This window comes from Giraffa tippelskirchi, chromosome 7 (assembly GCF_054371585.1).
Source record: "Giraffa tippelskirchi isolate mGirTip1 chromosome 7, T2T-mGirTip1v1.2.pri, whole genome shotgun sequence".
In the NCBI taxonomy this organism is placed as follows: Eukaryota; Metazoa; Chordata; class Mammalia; order Artiodactyla; family Giraffidae; genus Giraffa; species Giraffa tippelskirchi.
In genome coordinates this window covers 73,588,788-73,616,389 of record NC_137281.1, presented here as the reverse complement: position 1 = coordinate 73,616,389, position 27,602 = coordinate 73,588,788, and the positions used below count along the sequence as shown (strand labels likewise).

The 27,602-nt window shown below is 40.2% G+C and overlaps 1 protein-coding gene and 1 long non-coding RNA gene across 18 annotated transcripts in view; one reads left to right on the top strand and one right to left on the bottom strand.

Moving 5' to 3' along the window:
- HMGCR (3-hydroxy-3-methylglutaryl-CoA reductase) overlaps positions 1–15,663 on the bottom strand; it is a 21,209-nt gene extending 5,546 nt beyond the window's left edge. For 3 of the 17 annotated variants that reach the window (XM_081513910.1, XM_081513907.1, XM_081513911.1), the window contains exons 1-11: positions 15,419–15,592; positions 8,632–8,819; positions 8,092–8,203; positions 7,724–7,811; positions 6,135–6,219; positions 5,127–5,232; positions 2,390–2,496; positions 2,159–2,275; positions 1,577–1,737; positions 1,217–1,464; positions 925–1,103 (exon numbers count right to left, since the gene is read on the bottom strand). In XM_081513910.1, the coding sequence (XP_081370036.1) occupies positions 925–1,103; positions 1,217–1,464; positions 1,577–1,737; positions 2,159–2,275; positions 2,390–2,496; positions 5,127–5,232; positions 6,135–6,219; positions 7,724–7,811; positions 8,092–8,203; positions 8,632–8,796 (1,368 nt within the window). In that variant the 5' untranslated portion in view covers positions 8,797–8,819; positions 15,419–15,592. Of the gene's footprint in view, positions 1–924; positions 1,104–1,216; positions 1,465–1,576; positions 1,738–2,158; positions 2,276–2,389; positions 2,497–5,126; positions 5,233–6,134; positions 6,220–7,719; positions 7,835–8,030; positions 8,204–8,631; positions 8,820–14,540; positions 14,644–15,177; positions 15,593–15,623 lie in introns of those variants that run through there. The other 14 variants (XM_081513908.1, XM_081513912.1, XM_081513909.1 and 11 more) reach the window with 12 other exon arrangements.
- Positions 14,871–27,602, top strand: LOC145514914 (uncharacterized). The gene is made up of 5 exons (XR_014060558.1): positions 14,871–18,303; positions 18,625–18,870; positions 24,244–24,310; positions 26,531–26,598; positions 27,031–27,602. It is a non-coding gene; the product is annotated as an uncharacterized LOC145514914 (long non-coding RNA).

The following is a 27,602-nucleotide window of genomic DNA, read 5'->3' as shown; positions in this document are numbered from 1 at the left end:
CTATTCATAATAAGTAGACCATTTTATACAAACAGTGCTCTCTGCAGAACTAAAATACAAGTACTTTGAGAACCCAAAGGGATTTGACGTTCTAAAGAAGGAGATGATTTGAGTAGAAATGAGAACATCAAAACAAAAATTCTTTATAAAAATGCGAAAGCTAAACAAAATGTTAAGTCCAAACACTAAATTTTGCAAGTGACATACACAGGGGAAAAATTTTATAATTAAGATTCTGACACCCACCCTATAAGTTTTGTATGTAGCATGGCAGTTGAGATACTGGTACACATATTAATATGAATGAGGGAAAGTGATAAAGAAACAAAATCGACTCTCACTCATATACACATAAATTCAGAATAAATCAGAGTAAGCAGATAGGAATGGAACATAACAGCCATGCTAAACCCCTAAGTCAAACAGGGATTGTCAGCAGGACATCCTGTTCAAACATCAGAAAGAAAACAAGCCTCCTCAGGAGCATCAAGCTTACTTTAAAAACTCAAACAAAAAGCCCCTCAAACCTCTCTTCTTTCTCTGAAATTCATTTCCATGTTAAAGCTTTCCTAGGCCTTAACACACATATAGAATACAGCAACTGCTCCTCTCTTTATTAAACGATAGCAGAAAGAGCACTGAGTCTTCAGTCAGTAAATCTTGGACTCTTCATCCCAGCTTTACCATTTTCTGTTTTACTTTGGGACATACTTAATCAACCCTCCTAGAGCCAACATTTTTTCATGTGAAAAATGGAAAAAATTATACCTATCTTACAAGGTTGCAGGGAATAAATGAGACCTGTAAGCCATGTAACACTGTGCGGAGAACTTACAGGTACTCAGAAGCTGTAACTTCCTTCCTTCCTTTAATAAAATACTCCTTTTCTTAAGAAAGATACCAAGCTTGAGTCTATTTTCTCACCTCTGCATTCTCAAGAATCTGTAGACATTCTTCATTAGGCCGAGGCTCCATGGGAAGTTCAATTTCAGGTTCCTGTGTCTCTAGTTCCCGTGAGGAATCAAGTAAGGAGGAGTTACCCACCACAAACGTAGCTCTGTTTGAGGTATCATTTTCTGCCACTAAGGGTTTTATAACCTCAACTGTTCAAGAGATCAAAAGAAATATCAGACACTGAATTTGTGCTTTAGAAAAGACTCAACTTCTTGACAAATCAACACTGGAAGGATGGAAAATGAAGAGAATAAGAAATCACCTTTTCTTTCTCTGTTTTTCCTCGCCTCCTCCTCCATCGCATGGAATTTCTGGTCATTTCTGACCAGTACAGGGTCACGTCTACAACAATCATCTGCGACTTTCTTTTGGGTCACTACAGGAGATGTGATGGGATTTTTTAACGAGAGTGTAGATTCTGTCTCTGCTTGTTCAAAGAAGATATACTTGACAGCCAGAAGGAGAGCTAAACTTAGGGTAATAACTTGTTCAATATCCATGCTGATCATTCTAAATAAAAGAAAGCAAATTAAAATGTTATTACTTAGAAATAGAAAAGGCATAACCCAAACTGTCAGAAGCATAGAGTGCTATGATTCAAAGTAGGGCTCAGGGAACTTACTTAGAGAGATAAAACTGCCAGAGGGAAACACTTGGTTCAATTCTCTTGGACACATTTTCATCCAATCCTAAAGAAACCTTAGAATTGTCTGCTGTACTGTTTTGAGGAGAAGGATCAGCTATCCAGCGACTGTGAGCGTGAACAAGAACCAAGCCTAGAGACTGAAATAAAAATTTAAAAGTCATGTACCCTCTACATATCAATGGAGCCTAAACTCACATTTTGCAAGTGGATAACCAAACACTGTCTTCCTCCCATGCCCTCCCTCACCAGGAAAAGAAAGCCCCAGGCTTGCTATGTGACTGAGCAAAAGGACGACCCCAGTGAAAGGCTGAGAACATTCCCCCAAAAGAACAGAGTTTCAAAGAAAGAGAAAGTGGAAGGATTTGAAAAATCAATTTAGAGCAGAGAAGACCAGAGATCTCATAAGGAATGAGGAAAAAGATAAGAGGAGGAAAAAAAAAAAGGAAGAGGACTATCACTGAAAGTGCCAAAAATTGTAGAAAGACAAGAAGAAGGGAAAAAAACTGAAAAGCAGAATATGATATTGGAACCAAAGATAATGAAAGGAAAAGAAATTACCATAATCATCTTAACCCTCTGAGTAACAGGATTTGGCTTATTTTCTTCTTCTTCTAAGACTCGGGCAAAATGGCTGAGCTGCCAGATTGGACGGCCCTCGCGGCTTTCCCGAGAAAGCTACAAAGTAAGTCAGTATTATGTATTATGTTAGAAGGTGCTGATTGTCTTTAGGTGAACTAACGTAATGAGAAATCTTCTTCTACTAATGCCATAAGTAAGAACAGCTCTTACCTCTAGAACCAAGGACACACAAGCTGGGAAGAAAGTCATGAACACAAAGTAGTTGGCGAGAACCGACATGCAGCCAAAGCAGCACATGATTTCGAGCTGACGCACCCCTGGTTAGAGAAAAATGACAAGCGTGAACTAGGGAGTCAGTAGGAGGTGTATTTCTGAGGCTGCCTGTCACAAGGACTTCCTATAGGTAGACAAACACATGAAAGTATTGGTATACTAAGCTCTTTGCCATCTACTGGGAAAGGAAGTTAGGAACTCAGAAGTGCTGTGAAGCTCCAGTGCACAGAGGGACAGCTCCCTTGAGGGCAGAGACCCTGGCTCCTCCCACGTCCCGAGTCACAGTGCTAGGCACGGCAGTGTTTAATGCCACCTGATCACCCCCTTGTATCAAATGGCAGTACTCGGTTTTGAGATAGGACAGATATCAGGGACAGTCAACTCTAATGGGGCAGACACCTTCCACCCCGTTATTCCACTAGTCCAATCCTATTATCACCACAGAAGCACTTCACCTGCGGACCAAGGACTTTTTGTAAAACACACTGCCTGTTATGTCATTCTTGATATAGTATCACAATAAATATTTTATTTGCACTACTCAACTGTCATTTCAATATAACCTCTGTGGTATCTATTGACGTTCTTAAAATTTCAGTTCATTTCATTGACCTCTTTGAAAAATGATGTTAACACAGAAAAGCAACCCAACATCCAAAATTAACAAATGTTTCAGGTGTCACTTGGTAATCTTCTCAAATAAAGGGAACAGAGCTAGGAAAAGATTAGATTATCAAATCCTACTCCCTCGCTTTACAAATAAACTTGAATATAAAACATAAAACATATTTTTGATGTTATTCATATTAAAAATAAAAATGTTTTGAAAACATATAAAAGTTGATTCCCTTCTCCCATAAAAACTGCTAACTAGAGTAATACAAAACTTAAAAAAATTCAACATTGGATTTTATTTTCTGAATTGTATTAGGTCACTGGACTAAATGAAAGAAAAAAGCATATACTGTATTTCCTAAAAATTCTATAGCTATTACTCTCTAAGGCAGAGATTCAAGAGAAGGCAAAATTACAATGACAAAAGCATTATGAACAACCTACATTTAAATAGTAGCCAAATAGAATCTTTTCAAACTTGAGACTATCAAAACCATACTTGACCAAGGCTCTAGCCCCCGGCTCCCCGCTCCTTCCCCTGCACAGCCGAGCGCCTGCGGGTCACGGGTTCTTCAGGCATTTGTCCTCACTCTGGCCCAGGGGCACAGTTTCTCTGTGCCACTTTGTTATGACAAGGGGACAGCACTATCTACTTCCAAGAAATAAAGCGTTTTTTCTTTTTTACTGGCTTTCCCAAGAGTTACTTCCTTGTTAATAAGTGTTACATCTGTCCTTTTATTCTACTCTAAGCCAAATCACTAATTTTCCCATTTCTGTATGGCTGTAAATGCCTCCGTGCTGGCTTTTCCAACATCAAATGGAATCCCTTCCTTCATCCATGTGCCTTATCCTGACCAAAGTCATAGCCCTACTTCCCATATCAGTTTCCACTGATTTCCACATAGTTTTCAAATGAATCATCCCTGGTTTCACAGCCCACTACCAGTTCCTCTCATCTTCTTATATACTGTTCTGCTCGAATAAAATCACATAGTTATATTTTCATCTGGTCAAAAATGTTTTCTTGACTGTGGTGGCAGTTACACGACTACATCTTTGTCAAAACTTAAAACTATACGCCAAAAAAGTAAATTTTAAGAAATACACATTTTAAAACTTTTTAAAAAATATTCTTTGCTGAATAAGTTTAGAGTAAGTTTTGAATGATAGGTTAAAAAACTGAATAAATAATAAATTTACCCTCAGAAAGTTAGAAGAAACATTATATATATTTATATACAATCTAGTGAACAGATCTCAACTAATAACGACAACTAACTACTCTCTTAAAAGTTGATCTACTTCTGAAAGAATAAAATCCCTTATTCAGGGCACCAAGGTACCAGGAAATACACTAGAAGAGCAGGTAACCGTGTGGCCCTCACGAGAAAGTCTAGTCCTAATGATTAGGAAACCTTGACAACAGCATGATATATTCCTTCTGGCAAATTTCCACATGAGGCCATAATTCCCGTCCTATATAATGGAGTCCTATGTTTGATGTTTAACATCTAGTTCTCTACTATCCAGTTAAGGATGAATAAACATATTTTGAGGTCAATGCTGGCTCAGTGCTAAGATGTACTGCATACTGATTAAATCTTCCTAACCACTCTGTTAGGTGGACCCAACTTAGATCCGTCCAACTCCCAACTTCTGCATTGTCTCCTACATGACAGTTAAAACAGAAGGAACTGACTCATTAATTTAGTCCAGACAACATCAGGGGCTGGAAGATGGCTTTCTAAATGAGCCTAGAATACAATCTTGGTTAAAAACCAAACAAAAACATCTTAGAGTCATCAAAAAAGTGGAGCACCAGAAAAGATGATGAGATAGTAAAAGTGAAAATAAATCAGTAACCTGCTCAGTTTTCACTAAAGCAGACAGACAAAAGGTCAGACCAGATATACCTACATATTCACACAATTAAAATTTTTTTAATTTTTGTAATGTCAGACTTTTAAAAGTCAGACTTTAAGAATAACTAACACAATATAATGTGTTCCTCTCTCTTCTACGTATTAATTTTAAAGTATATTAAAAATGGTTTACAAACCTGACATAGTACCAACTCCGATCACAAGACATTCTACAAGAGCATCCAGGGTGAATGTGGGACCTAAAATTGCCATCCCACGAGCAATATTCTCCCTTACTTCATCCTAAAACACAGACAAACATAGCAAATGAGGAGAAGGTAGGAAATAACTTTAAAAACTTTTAGAGAATTCCAGGGCTTTTACTAAATCAAATTTACTATATTAAGAATAAAATACACAATATGATAAGACTAACAGGCATTCCAGATATAAAGGATACAAATAATATAAATGTCTAAAAACAGAATGTGTACACTGCTCTGCGTTCTCCACCCACTGAATAAGTTATTTCTTAGGAAGATTCCTTTGAGGTAGTATATTAGTCCTGTCATTTGAATCCCACATAAATTCCTACATCATTTTATATTTTGGCTATCACTCACTGACATAAGTTCTTAGTTTCAAATTTTTTGAGATCACGTTAGTATTACGAAACTTAAATATCCTTGTCAAAATGCTCAAATGATCATAAATATTCATCAAATACATAATCAGAGCAGGAGTACATGATATTTTATACTCAGTATTACTAAAAATGTCACATTCTTTAAAGTAACTAATGAACACCAAGATGAAACTTTCAATGAAATAATGCTAGTGTTAATTCAAGGGGTTTAGAAATCAATCTACCCTGAGATTCTTCCCTTAGATCCTGTCTGTTCTCTAATATGTTTCAACAGGTAGATACTCTAATTTATCCAAAAGACATAATACCTTACATTCTGAAACCTTCAAAAAGGAAAACGGAGAAAATTCCAAATTTTAGAAGCTGTGGAATTACAATTGAGTTGGCAGATAAATGGGGCAGTTCCTAGGGTACCTAATAAGACCAGTCTTAAGACTGGACAAAATTACACGCAACTCCTGAATCATGGACTACAAAGAAGCTCTATTAATCTTTCCTATTAATGTAAACAACCTGAGAGAAAAGAATACCACCTACATTTATGTCTTATCAATAATACCTGTGAGTTAGAACTGAGGGCAAACTTTGCTAGCGCACTTGCTCTGGAAAGGTCAATCAGCAGAAGGAAAAAGGGCAAAGCTTCACTGGGGGGAAAAAAAAACAATATGATCAGGTATATTTAACAAAAGAAAAAGTATCACTAAAAATCCCTTCCTAAAACAAAACTTTCCCCTGGTGTACCTTTTGCAGACCAAGAGGTATACCCTATACTCCTCTGACAACCTCAAAGCTAAATTTATTAGTCAGTCAAACTACTTATGGAGATTTTTAATGTTAAAAATGTAAATACACTTATACAGAAACACCTCTTGATAATTTTATAGCAAAACAGCATTATTAGTAAAAGAAAAATAAATGCATTCTTGTGAATTAGTATGGGGGAAAACAGTGGAATACAGGTATCCCCCACTTTTCAAAAGTTCACTTTATGCCACTTCACTTTTATGAAAGACCTACATAGTACTAATTTTTGCTAACCAAAAGAAATCCAAAGAGGGTTTTCACTCTTACAAAAAAAGGTGAAAAGTGAAAACAGCATGCAGTGTTTGGTTTGCAGGGAGCCATTACAGAGGCCGTGGGCGCCTGGAGCACACAGTGGCACTGCCCAGGAACTGTGCTCGGCATCTCAGCACCAAGCTGCCATAGCTTTGAAGTGCGTCTGTGCTGGATCTCGACTTATTGTGTGCATCCAGAGCTTCCCTACGGCTCAGTGGCAAAGAATGCACCTGCTACGCAGGAGATGCAGGAGACCTGGGTTCAGTCCCTGGGTGGGGAAGATCCCCTGGAGGAAGAAACGGAAACCCACTCCGGTATTCTCTCCTGGGAATGCCTATGGACAGAGGAGCCTGGAGGGCTACAGTCCACAGGGTCACAAAGAGGCGGACATGACTGAGTTCAAAGATACATACTGTACGCATCCATTAGGAAGATGTGTTCTAAGGTAATTGCGTCTTCACTTACAAAAGGTTTCATAGGAGAGCTGTATTTTCAGGTAGTAGGGAAAGCCAGTATACTGTATGTAATTCTTTTCTCATTAATTATAACACTATCTATGGAAGGATACACTAGACAACTTTTCTGGACAGTTAAGCTGGCAATAATGACCCTTAAAAGCCCTAAAGACCTACACACCACCGTTTCACTTCTATGGATGTATCCTAAGAAAAAAAGAACGAAAATTTGCTACGAAGACATTTATCACAGTATTGTTATTAATGGAAGAAATTAAATAACCTAAAAATACACCTTAGAGGATTAAGTAAATAAACTACAATATATTCATATAGGAAAATACTAGACAGCCAGCTGTTAAGGACATGCAAAGATGTTTATAACTTTTCATAAGCATAAAAGTTATAAAGCAGTATTACAGAGTATGATCTCAGAAGTTTTCTTAAAGTATAAAAGAATGGGAAAGACAACATACCAAAACATTTTAATGGGTATTAGCTAACTGATTTCATGAAAAATTTTCCCCTATTTTCCATAAACTTTTGCTAATTTAAATATCATAATGCTTTATAACATGAAGAAAAGTTCTTAACAATATATTTCGGAAGAAAGTATATTTATGCTTTAAATACTTACTTCAAACCTGTCAATTCTTTATCTAAGAAATGAATGACAACTGTACTGAATACGAAACTGGAGAAAATTGTGAAGAGTCCAGCAATACCTGGAATGACAAAATTCAACAGACTGAAAAACCTTCATCCTTATTACACACATAACAACATATAGCCCTACAATATTCTAGAGGAACTATTTTCTCCAGATTATTAAGGTCTCAAGTAGCAGAATGTCTAACTTGAATGAAAAGAAATGAAACTACTGAACACATGCAGCACACATTAAGCATCACGCACATTTCCACCCGTGTGATTTAAACAGGTACATTTCCACAGGGAATAAAAAATCTGATAGCACACAAAAAGGTCCATGTATAAAATTATTACCCAAAATATATTTTGATCCAAGTTGGCGTAAATTCTGGAACTGGAAGTAAATATACAATATTGCTATGCATCGTGTTATTGTCAGAATTATGATGTCGCTGCTCAAAACATCCTATAGGGAGAGATAGAAAAGAAAAGTCCAAATCAAAAATAAGAATTTTTATTTTGTATGGCATCATTAGTTTATGTATCATCATGATAATGCAGGCACAAGTCAAATAAAATATTAAAATGCAAATAAAATATTAGCTCCCAATTTTTAAACATCCAATGTTTAAGCCAATCATTTTTCATTGTTAAGTCACTTAGGAAAGCTAGATTTCTCAGGGAAAGTCAATTACACTCATTTGTATACCAAAAGCAAAAGGAAAGTATCTGTACAAGTAAATATAAGTAAACAGAAATTTGAGGTAAGTTATGAATACTGAAATAAAAATTTTACTCATAAGTTTTTTTGATTATATGGTCTCTAAAAGGAGACACTCTTTAGCAATTTAAAATGTAACTGAGTCAACAATCAGATAGATTAATCTCACAAACCTCTTCAAACTTGGGACATTCATAATTCCAACCACAGATCTTACTGTTGCCAGTAAATATGTTCATGGACATCATGCAGATGGTCAGTGTCACTGTCCCCACTATGACTTCCCAGGGATGGGAGGCCACAAAGAGGCCATGCATTAGGAAAAGTCTTGACAACATTGTAGCTACAGAATCCTTGGATCCTGGAAGGAATACCAAGTATGAACACTTAATATACAGCTCACTGTATTTTTAGGAAAACGTTTTAAACTCTGCTTTGAAAACCCTGCTTCTGTATGCAGCATCTTGTACCTTAAGGAAAATACTATTTGATAGTGTTCCTTATAATCCCAGGAAATAATTACAAAATTCAAATGAGAGGACTCATTACTCCTTTATTCACAATACTTAAATCCTCTATTATTCACTAGCAAACAGCTTAAAAGCAGCTATTTCTTAGCACTTGTATGAATATGAGCATTTAAGATCAAACCAAATAAATATCTCAGCTCCTGATTATTATCTAAGCCAAGGAGGAGAGCAGTAAAGTAGAAAATGAAAGTGAGAAACAACCACTCACATTTATTTTCTGACTACCCTCCTCATTGTCTACATTCTAGTTATGCAAAAGGTAAATACCAAACCATCTTCTCGGTCAGTGTCCTCCTACAAATCACTATCTTAGTTTATAAAGCAACTCAAGGGCAGGAGTCCATTAGATCTTTCCATTCCATACAACACATGGCATAATGTCACTAGCAAAATGATGTTTAATAAATCTTCCTAATGTTGCTGTCACTAGCGGTCTTTTCCCAGACTTTAACAGTTAATAAAAATGCTAGACTAGTACAAGAGTAAGGGGCTGGCTGGCCAAAGCAGACATATATGGCATTCAAAAATTTCTAACAGAACTTGGGTTATTTTGATCTAGTGACTACCATAACTAAGCTTCTCCATGTTTGTTGACTAAGTAATAATAATTTTGATATTCTGATTTTTTAAAAATCTAATATAGTTATCGATCTCTAAAACAGGAACTTGAAAGCCTTCTTACACTAAAATCAATGCTTATGATAAAGCATATTAACCACCCATTAAAATCAATTAAAATTAAGATTCAATTTTAAGCCCATTGACTGACAAACTATCAAGAATTCAAATGAATCTTTCATTTAGGGTAACTAGGCAAGTGATTCGTTTATGGAAGAAGAAAATAAAACAGCACCAAATTAAGGAAAATAGAGGATTAATCTATTTAAAGGACTAGGGAAAAGAAAATTAGAGATACTTCCAGGAACCAGAGCAATTACTGAGCATCACCTCTCACTGCATCACTCAGTGTTCTCTATTATTGACACTGCAGCCACACCAGACCACCAAATAGACACCTTGTTTCCAAACTGCAGGTCACAGTCCCTTCACTGGATCAGTGAGATCATCAAAACAAGTTTATGAGCCAGAACAAACATTTTAAAACAAAAGAAAAATAGCATGTACCTCTTGAGAAACCTGTATGCAGGTCAGGAAGCAACAGTTAGAACTGGACATGGAACAACAGACTGGTTCCAAATAGGAAAAGGAGTACGTCATGTCTGTATATTGTCACCCTGCTTATTTAACTTATATGCAGAGTACATCATGAGAAACGCTGGGCTGGAGGAAACACAAGCTGGAATCAAGATTGCCGGGAGAAATATCAATAACCTCAGATATGCAGATGACACCACCCTTATGGCAGAAAGTGTAGAAAAACTAAAGAGCCTCTTGATGAAAGTGAAAGAGGAGAGTGAAAAAGTTGGCTTAAAGCTCAACATTCAGAAAACTAAGATCATGGCATCCAGTCCCATCACTTCATGGGAAATAGATGGGGTAACAGTGGAAACAGTATTAGACTTTATTTTGGGGGGCTCCAAAATCACTGCTGATGGTGATTGTAGCCATGAAATTGAAAGACACTTACTCCTTGGAAGGAAAGTTATGACCAACCTAGACAGCATATTAAAAAGCAGAGACATTACTTTGCCAACAAAGGTCCGTCAAGGCTATGGTTTTTCCAGTGGTCATGTATGGATGTGAGAGTTGGACTGTGAAGAAAGCTGAGTGCCGAAGAATTGATGCTTTTGAACTGTGGTGTTGGAGAAGACTCGTGAGAGTCCCTTGGACTGCAAGGAGATCCAACCAGTCCATCCTACAGGAGATCAGTCCTGGGTGTTCATTGGAAGGACTGATGTTGAAGCTGAAACTCCAATACTTTGGCCACCTCATGCGAAGAGTTGACTCATTGGAAAAGACCCTGATGCTGGGAAGGGTTGGGGGCAGGAGGAGAACGGGACGACAGAAGATGAGATGGCTGGATGGCATCACCGACTCGATAGACATGAGTTTGTTTAAGCTCCAGGGGTTGGTGATGGACAGGGAGTCCTGGCATGCTGCGATTCATGGGGTCACAAAGAGTTGGACACGAGTGGGCGACTAAACTGAACTGAGACATGTGGTATGGGTAGGTATTATTTCCTGAAACACTGTTTCATGAAATTAGAGATATGAGTGTATGTCCTGGCTTCTGACATAACATGTATTTCTTAATGTGGATCTCAGTTTTAAAAAGTTGGCAGGCACTGAGATATGTAAATGTGGCATGCCTCTGCCTGTGTCTATTCAGGTTTTTTCAACCTCCCTCCCTGAGTTCTATTCCTCATTTCATCCTCCACTGCCTTGCACCTATGTATCTTAACAGCACTTGCTCAAGAAATACCTGCTACTTAAAAATAAATTCTTAAGCTACAGTAGCGTGCATGTTATTGACACGTCTTGAACCTGACCTAAAGATGACTTTTTTTAAAGGGACCTAACGTATGGATTCCCTGGTGGCTCAAACGGTAAAGCGTCTGTCTACAATGTGGGAGACCCGGGTTCAATCCCTGGGTCAGGGAGATCCCCTGGAGAAGGAAATGGTAACCCACTCCAGTACTATTGCCTGGAAAATCCCATGGACGGAGGAGCCTGGTAGGCTACAGTCCATGGGATTGCAAAGAGTTGGACACGACTGAGCGACTCCACTTAGGGTATGGATATAATTCCCCCCCCTTCAAGGGCCCCAGTTCTCTGCATTCAGAGAACATATTAAGGAGGAGGAGGGAGTAGGGAAGAAAAGTTATATTTTCTATACTCTCCTGGAAAATGGAAAATAACAAAAATATCTTTTGTTAAATTAGCAAGGACTTGAAGTACTGGAGAATATTAATTGTATCTTAGATTTGAACTCTACTTCATTTCAACTAAAAGCCTCATAAGAGCCTAGATTTTCATGCTGGCCCTCTATCACATAACTTCCTTATATTTAAAAACAAAAACCAAAACCCTATAAACTAGTCTAATAGCATCAATGTTCCAGAAGATGAATTAACTGAAAATACATTTCAAAACTAGGTCAAAAATGTTAATACTCCTTTCTCCCCAAGTCTTCTCAACTTAGAGTATTCCCTTATCAAGTCAATATATTTTTCACTATCAAAAAGCGAATTCAGCAGAATTAAAATCTGAGCTGCTAGCAAGAAGGTACCCCAATTTGATCACAAATAGGTTGAGCATTATTAATCCATAATTATATATTAGGAACATTATGTTTTCCCCCAAAAGCTTCATGGTAACATTGTCAATTCTGGGACATTTCTTTCCTAGGTGTAAAGTCTTCTTTGCAACATTCTGGTAAAGATTGACATAGAATCCCAGGAACCATTCCCAAACACAGAGAACTTCACCTATCTGGAAACACGAAATGAGTAACCAAACGCACAAAGGTGTGTCAAAAGTCACCATAATTCCACACACATCTCATTTCCCACTAGCAACCTTGCTATATCCCTGTGATTATGCAAAGCGCTTAAATGCTATGGAATCCAATCTTCCAACTTCATCAGCAGTTGCAAATGGCACTAGCAGGCAATAGGGATGGCTCATGCAAATTCAAAGTGTTTAGGCCATGCTGCAATAAAAATAAATTTTAGTTTAAAAAAATCAAGTTAGGCAATATGTGCCTTGCTCATACAGACTGAAGTATGCCATAAACATTTCACAGATTACTCAAAAGAATGGATAATTTAAATTAAACTGAATCCCCAAACTCTAATCCAGTGTGCTACAAAAACCACCTACTGTGGCAAACTGCAGACAAGGATGCTTTGGCATCCTACTCTAATTCTTCCCTCCTACTCAGTGCTCTTCCTATGCAATACATTCCAGTATTTGATTATATACAATCTTACACTGTTCTTAAATTAATTGCTGTGTATGTTTTGTCTCTTTGAGGGCAGGAACCATGTCTTGTAGTGAGTCATTTTTAATTCCAACAGGATTAGCATTCTGCTGCTCAACCCAGTATCTTAGAGGGGAAAAATAATTCTTGCACTGGAATCCGGAAACCTGGATTCTACACTCAATTCTATGGCATGATGCCTCTTTGTAAATCACATATCTTTTTATTCACTTATGAAGCTAGAGCTCCAAAGTTCTTTAATAAAGGCAAGTACTAAGTGAACCCTATGAGACTGTATGGGGAAAAATGGTCAAATTTCAAATATCAACAATTTCATATGGTCAGCCTAAACAGCTACTGATACAGATGTGGTTACCTATCCATAGTCTAGAAACTAGATCATACAAGAATAAAGAGAACATGAAACACGAGGGCACACACTTCAGCTTGAAATCTTCATGCCACACACACGAAGTGTTCATATGTTAGTGATTTAATCTTTGCATATTTTTTAGCCTTTATATTACTAACTCTCAGTGTCTTTACTGCCAAGTTTTATCACAAATTGGAAAGACACTACCACCAAGAAGGCCCTCAAAATCCAGTCCATCCCCAAAGCACACTCTTGAGTCTTTGCTAGATTACCTCTAAATCATAATCTGTTTCTCGCTGCATGAAGAGAAAAATGAATCCACAAGCAAACAACAACAAAAATACATTCTCTACATTGTGTGATGCTGAGAAGGCAAGTCTTCAAGCCCTGAACAATTTCAAATGACCATTTAAGATGGAGTACAACTTCCTCCTACCGCAAAAGTTGACTGTTCTATTTGTGAATCTCGAAGCTACCTTTCTCCTAGCCAAAATACCAAAACCAAATAATTTCGAAAAACCTAAAGGATTTAGACCAAAGGACATCAGCAATCAACACCAAGGAGACGACGCCTCTTGCAAAAAGAAGAATCGTTTAAGTCTTTGGGCAAGTCTCTACCTTGGGCTCTCGCATCCTCTCAACTCGTTTCTCCAGGAAATAACCGGATGCATCTATGCAGATCCACGGCTCTGAGCTAGTCAGCAGCATTTATGGAGATCTCATTCGTCACTTTACAGAAAGGTGCTGACGAACAGCAGCGCCAGGGCGTGAACCCAGTAAGAACAGCAAGCATGGGCGTGAACCACGGCACCATATAGACTTTCTCGCGTCCTTTCCTCGAGCTACGGGCCGGGCTGCCCCACAGCCCCCCAGCATTTATTGAATCAAGGGGACCCCGAGGTCACCCCGCCTTGGCACCCTTGTCGCCCCAACGATCATGACTGCGCGGCCAGCACCGCCGGCTTCGGACAGGGCCAGGGAACGCGGCGACGCCCCGCCGGTCCATCAACAGCGACCGCAACCCCGAAGAGGCGGGCCCCCTCGTCCGCCCCGTAGGCCTAGCCTGTCCCGCGGCTCCCCGGCATAGATGCGGGCCGCCGCTCGGCCAGCTGCGCCTCAAGGACGTCTCCTCGCAGTCCCCGCCGGACCGAGGCGCCACCCCGGGCAAAGCCTCCCGCTCAGCTCCCCTCCGGATCAGCAGGAGGTGCCGGCTGCCCCTTCCCGGCAGGGTCGGGCGGAGCTGGAGAACCTCCACCTACACGACCCCAACCTGCTCCCACCCACCGCCCTCCTCACCTCCGGATCTCACTAGAGGCCACAGTTCCCGGGAGCCGGCGCTCCGCCCGTCTCCAGTCAACGGAGACGCGGAGCGGAAGGAACCTTCGCTCTACGCACGCTCGGTACCAGACGACCCCGCGACCAATAAGGAAGGATCGTCCGATCGTCTAGCCAATCATCTGGGGCTGGCTCGGCCTGACGGCACTACGTCACGAACGGTCGCCTTAACAACCGCCCACAGCTCTCGCTGGTGCTGAGAACCTGCACCGCACCATCTCTCACCATGGCTCCGCCAACCAATAGCGAGTCGAATCCCAGCACTGGGGCCTGCCTATTGGTCATAGAGCCGTGGAGGCGCACGCATGGAAGCTGCCTAGGCGAAGAAGATAGGGGATCTGGCGGGTGGAGTGTCCTCCAGTCCCAGATCTGACCCGGGGTCATTCTGGCTGGAAGAGTACTATGGGGAACAGAATAATTGGGGCCTGAAGATAAGCGCAGGGTCCGGTCGAGAACAGAAAGCACAAGGTCTTAGTGGATAGAGGAGGAGGGAAGTGGAGGCGGCCCTGAAAACCTGGATATAAAAAAGGGAAAGTGGCAGAAAGGAGAAACTCAGACCTCAAACTGACCCATTTCCGAAACCTAAACCCACACTTACCTGTGACTTACCCCTTCCTGTAAACAGTGTCAGTGGCTTCAGTCATGGGGTCTCTCTCCCCCAACCACTCGCCCCCTCTCCTCTCCCACTCCCCTTCTCTCCCTCCAGCGCAGGGCACTAGTCACAGACCGTCCATTCTCTGAAATGTGCCTGCTTTGTTATGTCTATATTGCCTCTGACCCGCCCCTGCTGCAAGCCTTTATCATCTCTTCGCTGAAATAATGCAATAACCTCTCCTAACCTGTCTCTCCACTTAGGTGTCTCCACCTTCAAATCCTATAATTCCGTTGGTCTGCCCCCAAACCATCAAGAGTTGCTCCTTGTCTACTGGATTAAAGACACTGGCAACCTCAGTATGGCCCTACTCCACATTCTTGCTTGTGTCTCACTTCTTACTTCAGCCCTATGTTCAGCCAAAAGGATAACTGACATCTCAGTACTGTTACCTTTCCGTTGATGAGCCCTGTGTTCCATCTGGATATGCCTGCACATTGTAACTGGCGAAATCCTAACTCTCCTTCAAGGACCGTTTCATATATCACCTTGTTTCCTAATTCCCTTAAATATACATCATCTCTTCCTACTTTGAACACCCAAACATGTCCATAGCGTATGACCTGTGTTATTATTTTATTATGTGGAAATTTCTTAACACAAATTGCAATCCAATTTTTTAAGCCTTGTATTTTGAAATGCAGTCCCTGATACATACTACACACTCAGGAGAAGTTTTAGTAAACTATTCTCTTGCTAAATTCTCATAACCCTTATGAAATATATATTACATTTACAAGGAAAAATGAGTTTGTTAAACAGCTGACTTTAGATCAAATAGGTAATAATTAGGAAAACTGGGATTTGACCCAGATCTAAAACTTAGACTGCTTCTTCAGTATAGGATCTTTATTTGTATTTCTTTGCCAAATACTTTTTGAACACCCATTGTATGCAATGCACCTTGGTTGGCACTGGAGTTTTAGTGGCAACATGACAGACATGGAAACTGCCTTTTATGAATCTTATACCTCTTCATAGAATTAGATTAACAATTAGATTAACAGTTGTTAATTATTTGTTGAATTAATTATAATGGAAGAAAAGAGTTTTCACAATGAAGAAGACCAAAGGGAACTAACCAAAAATTGAAGTATCCTATTATGAGTTTTATCAAAAGGAAGAAGAAAGATTTGTATAAGTAGAAACTTTGTCATACTTTTAATGTCCCTGTAAGTCAAAAGGACCAGATATCTCAGAATTATTAGTTATAGATTGTACAAATGCTTACTAATGTAAATTCAAATAAAGATTATGAAGGTTTTTCCAAAAAAGGCTTTTGACTAAGATTTGGAAACTGTAGTCCCAAATTCTGCTTAATTATGAACTCCAATAAAATTATGAGTTCAAAAGCAAGTAATAAAGAAACTAATTATCTAATTTTATATTCTTAAAACAACTTACATATGATTCCCAAAATTTATGTGAAAGAATCTTTACTGCTCTTAAAAATTTGTACTTAATGAGAGATCACAAAATTTTGCAAAGACACAACATAGAAGTGGGATGTAGGGCAGTCAAGGAAATCTGTGTGTCTTCTTCTTGTGTCGGTTTACCCTCACAGCAAAATACAGGGTTTTTTTTTTTAATATTTTTTTGTTTTTGGCTGTGCTGGGACTTCACTGCTGTGTGCAGGCTTTCTCTGCTTGCGGGGAGTGGGATCTACTCTTCATTGCAGAGCCCCGGCTTCTCAGTGCGGAGCACAGAGCTGCAGGGTGTGCGGGCTTCAGCAGTTTCTGCTCGTGCGTTCAGTGTGGCTCACGGACTGCAGAGCACAGACTCAGGGACTTAGTTGCCCCACAGCATGGGATCCTCCCTGACCAGGGACCGAAACGGTGTCCTATGCATTGCAAGATGGACTCCCAATCACTGGACCACCAGGGAACCCTATAAAAGCACAGTTTTAAGAGACACTTTTAAAGTAGCAAGTGGCTCACATTGCCATCTTTAACATAGCTCTTAGTATTAATATATATTTACATAAGTATGCTAGCCCTCCAACCACCACTTTTCCTTCTTGTCGTCATGGGCCATGTTTAGGATGAGGAATTATAACAGGAACATTAATAACAATAGTAAAATCTTACATAGCTCTTTCTATGCACTAGCCACTTTTCTAAGTGTTTTATTTATATTAACTCCTTTAATTCTCATAACATTAGGAAAGCATTAGTAGAATCTGCATTTGACAAATGATGAATCTACAGAAACAGAGAAGTTAAGTAACTGGCTTAGGTTTACACATTTGGAATATGAACTTTGAAATCCTTTTGCTAAGCACATGCTCTAATTCCCTCCACTGCACTCTCTTTGGTATTAGCACATATCATGATTGTTGAAGTTTCTGATGATCCATTGTGAAAGACTTTTCATAACATCGAATTTTACTTATCTATTTATTTCTCATTCACAGTTCCCAGATGTGTTCAAATTTACATCTTCTCACTTTGGGTAATTTTCTCTCTCTCCTTGTCTTGCATACACACACACACCCACACACTTTTTTAATTTCAAGGATTTTTTTTTTAACTAGTTCATTGCAAGTGATAACTGGTCACTTAGCTTTTGGCAGATACTGTGATTATCACTCCTGCTCAAGGTCAAGAAATAGTCAATGAGGAGCTACTCTGCTAAGCCAGGGGCTAACACTCAGTTTCAGTTTGTTTTTTAATATATTAGCCACACTTTGCTGCATGTGGGATCTTAGCTCACCAACCAGGAATAGAACCTGTGCCACCTGCCGTGGAAGTGCAGAGTCTTAACCACTGGACCACCAGAGAAATTCCCTCAAGGTCAATTTTAAGTAAGAAAACATACACAAACAGGTCCTTCCAGATAATATGGTAAGGGTTTAGTGCCAGGTATACAAAGGGTTCTCTGAGAAAACAGGTAGGGCACAGAGTCGAGGTGCAGGGTGTTTTGAGTAAAGGGAGGAAGTGGTTTGAAGGAAGGCTATTCAAGGCACTAGAGTCAAGATCGTGAGCATGAGAATGAAGGTGCCATAGATACAGGAGCAGAACATTTAATTGGGCAAAAATCTTGCAGTACTGCAGGATATGAGATATGTCAAAGGTGAGGAAGTGATAAACAGATTGGTAGGTCTCAGATTTCTGCTGGTGGCATCTCACATAAGCTAAAGTTTTGGATATTCCTCTTTTTTTTTTTTTTTTTTTTTTGCTATTTTACTTCAGTAGCAAAACTTAGAATTCTGCTTCTTGTTTCTAAAACTTTGTAGACAGAAATCAACAGCTGGAGACTCTCTTGAAGTTGGAAGCAAAGGTCTCTGCAGGAGAGGGTGCCCGCAATTAAAGACTTCTACCCACCAAACCTACTAACACTGTTTAATGGCGATTTTGTTTGTTTTATTCACGGTTCCCCTATTCTTCTCTTTAGGCCTTTCCCCAGCTTTGTAGAATCAGTTGAGGAGTAAGTATGTGTGCCTACATGCTAAGTCGCTTCAGTTGTGGCCAAGTCTTTGCGACCCTATGGACTGCAACTTGCCATGAGATTCTCCAGGCAAGAATACTGGAGTGGGTTGCCATGCCCTTCTCCAGAGGCTCTTCCCAACTCGGGGATCAAACCTGGTTCTTCTGGTTGACAGGCAGATTCTTTACCCCTAGCTCCACCTGGGAAGTCCAGGTAAGTATGAGATATATTCAAATACATATTCTTTTCTTTTAAAGGAGTTTACTTATCTCAGGGGGGAAAAATTGCTCAGACAACAGAGAAACAGCCTATCTATAATAAGGAGTACACATACATTCCTGAGATTCTTAGGGATTCTTGGCTAGGGTGACTGGTTCCCAAAAATGTCAACGAAAGACCAAAAAAGAAAAAAAAAAAAAACAAGGAGGAAAGAAAAAGAACACATTTTGACCCAAGTACAAGCACTACTTTTTCTCCTTCAATAGCAAAACTAGTCCTGGTCTTAGCTGATAAGAGCAGAGGGAGCCATTTACTATGAAAGCTGTATCCAGCTGAGTTGTCAAGTCCCCAATATCTTCCTTCTGTTCAGCTTCACTCTCCCAGTCCCAGCCTATTCCTTCAGCTTTGTATTTTCTCCCATTTGAGGGAGGAAATAGTAATGGTGGGGGAAAAAACAAGGCAAATGCAAAAGAAAATAAAGAAGGAGAGTAACCCAAGAGAGTTACTTTCCCAGTTGCTTTCCTGAGCAACTCCACTGGAAGAGAAGCCAAAGGACAACTGCCCAGACCTGCGAATATAGGCAACCTTTTAATATGAAATTACTGTCACTTGTAGGTAAAAGTGGCCCCCAAAGTGTATACCACCCTTACTATCAGTTCAGTTCAGTCGCTCAGTCGTGTCCGACTCTTTGCAACCCCATGAATCGCAGCACACCAGGCCTCCCTGTCCAGCACCAACTCCCGGAGTCCACCCAAACCCATGTCCATCGAGTCAGTGATGCCATCCAACCATCTCATCCTCTGTCATCCCCTTCTCCTCCTGCCCCCAATCCTTCCCAGCATTAGGGTCTTTTCCAGTGAGTCAACTCTTTGCATGAGGTGGCCAAAGTATTGAGTTTCAGCTTCAACATCAGTCCTTGCAATGAACACCCAGGACTGATCTCCTTTAGGATGGACTGGTTGGATCTCCTTGCAGTCCAAGGGACTCTCAAGAGTCTTCTCCAACACCACAGTTCAAAAGCATCAATTCTTCAGCGCTCAGCTTTCTTCATCATCCAACTCTCACATCCATACATGACCACTGGAAAAACCATAGCCTTGACTAGATGGACCTTTGTTGGTAAAGTAATGTCTCTGCTTTTTAATATGCTGTCTAGGTTGGTCATAACCTTCCTTCCAAGGAGTAAGCTTCTTTTAATTTCATGACTGCAATCACCATCAGCAGTGATTTTGGAGCCCCAAAAAGTAAAGTCTGCTACAAATTGCAATGAATTCGTAACAAGTAACAAAGTCTAAACTAGGAGTGGCTTCAACAAGATAAACATTTCTTTTTTTTTAACCCCTTGGGTAAAGGAAACTGGAAATAGATTGTCTAGGATTAATGTGGAAGCACACGATACTTTCAGGGACCCTCTGTCTCTCTGCTTCACCATCCTCAGCATGTGTTTTCCATCCTCAGAGTCACCTTATGGTCCAAGATGGCAACTCTTCATATCTGTGTTTCAGTCCTTCTGGGAGACACAGAATAAAAACAAAAGGGCAAAGAAAGGACCCATCCCAGCTTAGTCAATTCCTTTTCACTGTTTATATCTCAACAGCCAGAAGTGCAAGGCCAGATCTAGCAACAAGTGAGTTGGGGAATGTAATCTTTATTTGCAGCATCAACATGCCCAACTCAAGGCTGAATCAAGGCTCCTGCCTCTAAATCTTCCATATTGTCCCCATACTGGGTGAGTACCCAATCCAGTAGCTGATCATTTAACTCAAAAACAGGAGACAATTTTACTATCAAGATTTTAAGGGCATAAGAAAAGACACGAACCTAAGATCAAAGATCTGTTGTTTTTAAACATTAGCTTGAAATGTTCATGGAATTCTCCTTAACACCTAGACTTAACTTTCAGCTAAATCCACCAAAAATGTATAATATTACAAAAGGTTGAACATAAAAAAGCAATCTGGGAACCTAGCAAAGAGGGCTCTCTTTTCAGAATAAAGGATCTCAAGAATTCCCTGGTGGTCCAGTGGTTAGGAATCTGTGCTTTCACTGCCAAGAGTGCGGGTTCAGTCCCTGTTTGGGGAACTGAGATCCCACAAGCCAAGCAGCGTGGCAAAAAATAAGTGAAAAATAAAAAAAGAACAAAGGGCCTTACTAACTTTGGTCATTGTTCTGTTTCCAACACCTGTCACAATGAATGAATAGTTTAACAGCAACTTTCAATCAATCTGTTGTCTTGATTTCCCTGCTTTTTCTTCTGCATTGTTTGATACCTAACAATCCCAACAGTGATCTCCATGCTTTTTTTACCACAGTGGCTGCATCTTATTCTGAAATTTCTTAGGCTTGTGAGTCCTGCCTCCCTTAGAAAGTTTCCAGTTCTTTCCACATTTGTTTCAGCTGGACTGAACTGAGACTACAATTGCTGATGCTTGGTGCAGGGGCAGGGGGCAGGGATCAGTGAGCACCAATAGGTCCTCTAACCTTGTCTCATTCCCCAAATCTTACTTCTTTCCTTCAAACTTGCATTTTTCCAGGCTTTGAATAATTTGCACTTCTTGAATGACACTATGTTATGAGTTGTTCTTAACAAAATCTCCCCAGGTGGGTCCAAACATCCCTAAAGCTAATTTTTTCCTTCTCCTGGAGAATGAGTGGAGTTAGCAAATTAACCTCTGTTCTCAAGAAAGTATTGCCAAGTTCTCTCTGCTTCTTCTAGAAAGATGGGCAGTTCTCCAAGGGAGAACATAAAACACCTGCAAAAACTCTGCTCAATGATTCTGTTCACAACTCCCACTTGCTTGTTCTTTGAAATACATGTGTTTTTTTTGTTTTTTTTTTAATAAATTTATTTATTTTAGTTGGGGGCTAATTACTTTACAATATTGTAATAGTTTTTGCCATACATTGACATGAATCAGCCATGGGTTAACATGTGTTCCCCTTCCTGGACCCCCCACCCACCTCCCTCCCCATCCCATCCCTCTGGGTCATCCCATTGCCCCGGCCCCGAGCCCCTGTCTCATGCATCGAACATGGAATGGTGTTCTGTTTCACATATGATAATATACATGTTTCAATGCTATTCTCCCAGAACGTCCCACCCTCACCTTCTCCCTCAGAGTCCATAAAATTGTTCTATGCATCTGTGTCTCTTATTCTGTCTCGCATATAGGGTTATCGTTACCATCTTTCAAATTCCATATATATGCATTAGTATACTGTATTGTTGTTTTTCTTTCTGGCTTACTTCAAATACATGTTTAGAAAGAAATTTGACCCATGTACACCAAGGAAGGGGCTTCCCTGGTGGTTCAGAGGGTAAAATGTCTGCCTGCAATGCAGGAGACCAGGGTTCCATCCCTGGGTCAGGAAGATCCCCTGGAGAAGGAAATGGCAACCCACTCCAGTATTCTTGCCTGGAGAATCCCATGGACAGAGAAGCCTGGTAGACAATCCATGGGGTCGCAAAGAGTCGGATACGACTAAGCTACTTCACTTTCACTTTCACACCAAGGAAAATTAAGATCACTATAGTCGATGTCACCAATGGGCTAATAATTTTTGTCCTTGAGAAGGTAATGAAAGCAGTTGGAATGGACCCTTGCCCAGTCCTTGATTGAAACAGAAACAGTTGCCCTGGAAGTTCTTCAGGAGCTTGGTTACAGGTTGTGGACAGAGCCTTATGTCTCTATTTTATTTCTCACACAGGGAGACATCTTTATTTTGTAATCTAGGACTGGTTGGACCTCCAGATAATCTCAATTTTGGTAAAAAGCTCAAAGCTCAACTTGTAATTATCTGGCCATTACATGATATTGGATTTAACAGAGAATCAAGTGAGAGTGAAACTGTTTGGTCTCTGTCTTTAGGTACCCTTTTCATTTCAGTAAAAAGAAAAAGTATAGTCAGGTACAGAGAAGGGAGGCCTTAAATATGACAGAAGCATGTCTTTCCACTCTCCCCTGCATCAGCATGATAGAGTCACTGCTCTCTGATACCCTATTCTTTGCAAGCAGGTTTGACTGATTCTAAAAACTTCCACCTGATTTTCCAGTTGATCCTGTTCTTCCTTCACGTAGAGTAGGCCCATCTTGATTTGGGTTCCCCCAAAGGCAAAGACTGGGTCAAAAACCTTAGCACAATACCTTATTGGGGGATGACTCTAGGAGGTCAGAATAAATATGCAAAGAATAACAGGGAAGAAGGAAAGGCTAGTATCCAGCTAGCCACCACTGTGGGCAATGGGACTCAGTTCTGTTAGGGACCCCCTGGAGAAGGTACCTCCAAAGGATGGAGGATCAGGGGAAGTGGGGAGGTGGGATCACTTATCCCTCCCTGTTTTGTTGAAAAATGGTTTCTGGGGCACACCAGCTGCATGTATGCAGGGCACATCCTGAGGCTTTGGACAAACAAGTTGAGGCAAACAAGTTAAGACTTGATAGCACATGTTTAAAGGAGGAAGCCTTCAATCTGCCAGGAACTGCACTGATGACGACACAGGAGCAGGAGATGTGGCAAGAGGTTGTGTGTGCTGTGAGCTCAGTCTTGTCCGACTCTTTGTGACCCCATGGACTGTATGTAGCCCACCAAGCTCCTCTGTCCATGAGATTCTCCAGGCAAGAATATGGGAGTGGGTTGTAAGAGGTACCTTCATTTGCTATGAGGACTGCATCATGGGTGGCCATACCAGCCTTTTCATTCCTTTTATATTCCTACTGAGCCTCTTTTGACTACAAGTCCTGTATTCTTTCAGAAGCTAGTCCTGTTCCCCCTGAAACTGTTATAATTCCTTCCCAATGCCTGGGCCATGGTATTCCATTCACAAACCACATTCTGAAGACCTCTTATTGCCTCTCCTGGCTTGTCCTTGGCGTCTGAGTAGACCTGCTCCCTGCAACTGGTGGATGTCCACATTTTGAAACTTGCAAGTACTCTGGTGGAAAAGTGATCAATATGTATTTATTGACAATTCTAAAAAATAGTGAAACTCTGACTCTGGTTATAAGTACTGCTAAGCAGGATCTTACGCTGTCGAGTGAAGTCAGCAAACATTTCCTGCCCTTGGTATTTCACAGAAAGGACAAGAGGGCTGATGGACAGTTAAGGAGGAATTCAAGAAGCTTCTACATCCCACTGGAGTTACTATGATTCCAATATGTAAAATCTTGTCTTTGCTGGAGAGAAGAAGCATATTATTTGTGGGAGTTATTTTCTAAAATCAGTGCAAAAACAGAACTCCAGCAGAATCTCAAGGCTTTTTCATGTTTTAAAAACCATGTCGGAGGGTGGGGAAATGTCAGAGTCAAAAATATCTTTGAAATCTCCTTGTATTTCTTAAAACACAGGGTGCGTATTTTGTTTTTACAGATTTGACAGAAATTCTTCTGCACACTAGGTTTGAAATAGTCTGTTGAAATAGTCTGTCTGTAAACAGGTAAGCATTTCAAACTTTCTGCCAGTAAAATTTAACTATGAAGTCCTAAAATGCATGGGAACTAGTGAGTGAACGGTAATCTATTCCTGTTTGTTTAGAGATGTTCTAATCTGTCTCTGTGTTACCCTTCTGTTTGCTGTTAGATTTGAGATGTGCAGCTTGTAATGAGAATTAGGTCATTATTTATGATCTTTTTTGCAAATGTTTTCTTCCAGTTTGTCTCTTGACTTTTCTTATAGTCATTTTTGCCATGCAGAAGTTTTGGGTTTTGTTTTTGTTCATATTAATGTAGTCTTTTATTGTATCTAGATTTTGAATTATAATTCAAAAGCTTTCACCTACACCCAGGTCATAAGGAATCCATCTGTGTTTTCTCTTAGTACTTGTTGGGTTTTGCTCTTTACATTAAGATCTCTGATCCCTTTGGAGTCTATTCTTGTATGTGGTGTGAGGTGTAGATCCAGTTTTATCTTTTACCAAGTGGCTGTATATTGGTTTTCTTATCACAGAACACTGTGTTCTCTGCAGTCACATCTATAGCTCCCTCTTAGGGTGAGTCAGTCACTTCTGCCTCCATCGAATCACGCTGGGGTTTTTTGTTTGGTTTCAAAAGGTACTGTTTTCTGAAACTGTTTGCAGATTCTGGAGTGCACCTTATCTGGAAACCTAGTGCTTCATGAAAAGAATATTGTGTTTAAAAAGCACTTTTCCGATGGTCCAGCCCTGCTCAGGGATTGTGGAAATTTTAAATAAGGTAGATGACATGGTTCCCATGATTAAGGGGTACATGTGGAGTGATTAGAAAACAATTAAAGGTTTCCTAGAACTAGTAAAATTACATTTTGGCTTACTGCCTCAATACTAGGAAGTACTTTCTCTGCACCAGGGTGAGTTAAAAAAACATTGAGATGTAGCTGATTTACAACCTTCTATTAGTTTCAACATAGTGATTCACAATTTTTAAAGATGGTACTTCATTTATAGTTATTATGAAATATTGGGTATATTCCCTGTGCTGTACAGAACATTCTTGTACCTTATTTACTTTTTACATAGTAGTTTTTCCCTCTTAATCCCCTGCCCCTATCTTGTCCCTCCCAACTTCCCTCTCCCCACCGGTAACCACTAGTTTGTTTTCTATATTTTTGAGTCTGTTTCTTTTTTGTTGTATTCACTCGTTTTATTTTTCTAAACTCCACATATAAGTGATAACATATAGAATTTGTCTTTCTCTGACTTATTTCACTGAGCATGATAACCTCCATGCTGTTGTTGCAACTCCATCCATGTTGTTGCAAGTGGCAAAATTTCATTCTTCTTATGGCTGAGTAATGTGCCATTGTGTATATATATGTGTGTGTCACATCTTCATCCATTCATCTGTTGATGGACACTTAGGTTGCTTTCAGGGCTTGGCTATTGTAAATAATACTGCTTTGAACTTCAGGGTGCATGTATCTTTTCAAATTAGTGTTTTTATTTCCTTTGGATATATATATATACATACATATATATATGGTAACATACATATATATATAGGGTAATTAGTATTTATGGATGAGTTGCTTTTGAATTATTCATGTGAGCTGCAAGTAATGGGGAACCTAACTCACAGAGGTTTAAACATTTCCCCCCACCCTCACATCAAGAAATATGGAGGTGGGTGGTTACTAGCATTGGTCCAGTAGCTTAACACTGTCAGGGACAGCACCTCTACAATCCTGTTGGTCTTTGACACATGGTTCAAAGATGACCACTGAAGCTCCAGGTATTACATCTGGGTTCTGAAGAGTAGTAGAAAGTGCCATCCCCGAAGATGCCACTTTGGCGTGAGGATAATTTTGAGCTAGAAAAATAGCAGATGCAGGAAAGGTGCTGTGACCTCCCTTTTTCATCCTGAGAGCACTTTCCTTTCATGTGGAAGATGGCCTCCCTACACCAGGAAGAAAACATTCTTATCACCAGAGATCGGGAGCTGAGTTTAAGGGAAACCTGTACAAACAGATCTTATTAAATTAACTCTTATTTTCCTTTAGCCTCCCTGTATATTTTAGTTACTTTTCCACAATTAGTGCTCTCTGTTTAACCTGGTATATAAGTACTTGGGTGTAACTGCTTTGGGGGTCTTCATTTTTATGCGAAGTCTCCCACGTAGGGATAAAAAATCAAATTTGTACACTTTTCTCTTGTTAACCTATCTGATGTCAACTTAATTCTCAGGTCCAGCCAGAAACTCTTAACAGAGTCAAGGAGAAGTTTTGCCTCACGGAACTCAAAGGAGAAATAAGGTGAAGGGGCTCAAAGGAGAAATAAGGTGAAGGGGCATACTGAAGCTGTCTTTTTCATCAGAAAAACAATTTCCCCAAAGGTTTTCAGAAGACTTTTGCTTGTATCTCTTTGGCCAGAACTCTATCACATGGCCACCCTTAAATGCAAGAGAAGTGGGGAAATAGAATATTTGAGTCTTGTAATCTCTTTGGTGGCGGGGTGGGGGCGGGGGGAACAGCAAGGGAAAGGAGACAGAGAATGATTACTCAACCACATTGAAATAGCTCATTTCTGCTGCTGAAACAGTGCCTGGTGTGATATAGATATGATACTGAACATGCAAAATCAGATCTTATGCAATCTAAGGAAAATCTAAACAAGCAGACGGTAGGAAATTCAAGAGCATGAACTGAGGGATCTTCTGCTCAGAGCTCTGCCTTGATGCCTTGCAGCTCCCAGCTCCAGGTCTCTGTGACCCCCAGTTCAAGTTCAGATGGAAGACGTTGGCTGCACCGGGTTGGGTTGGCAGCTCACTCCTATTGCGATCACTAGCGGGTCACTTTTGGAATGTGCAGAATAATGAGAGTGTCTTTTGTATGCTGATTAGATGACCGGTGGTTGGGGTCCTTGGAGAGGGTCAGGGTGAGGGCTGGTCACCAGAAAGACCCAGGCAAAATGAGAGGGTTGGAACTTTCACCTCAACACCTTTCCCCAGGCCCCGTCCTCCTCGCCTCAGGGAAAGAAGAGGGGCTAGACATTGAGTTAATCACCAAGGACCAGTGATTTAATTAAGCATATCTATGTAATGAAACCTCCATAAAAAAAAAAAATCCCAAAATGATGGGACTCAGAGAGCTTCTGGGGTGCCAAACACATCAAGGTACTGGGAGGGTGGTACACCCAGAGAGGGCCTGGAAGTTCTGTGCCTTCACCCACCCCCAAACCCTGCCCTATGCATCTCTTCCATTTGGCTATTTCCTGAGTTGAATCCTTTATAATAAACCAATAAATTTGTTTTCCTGCA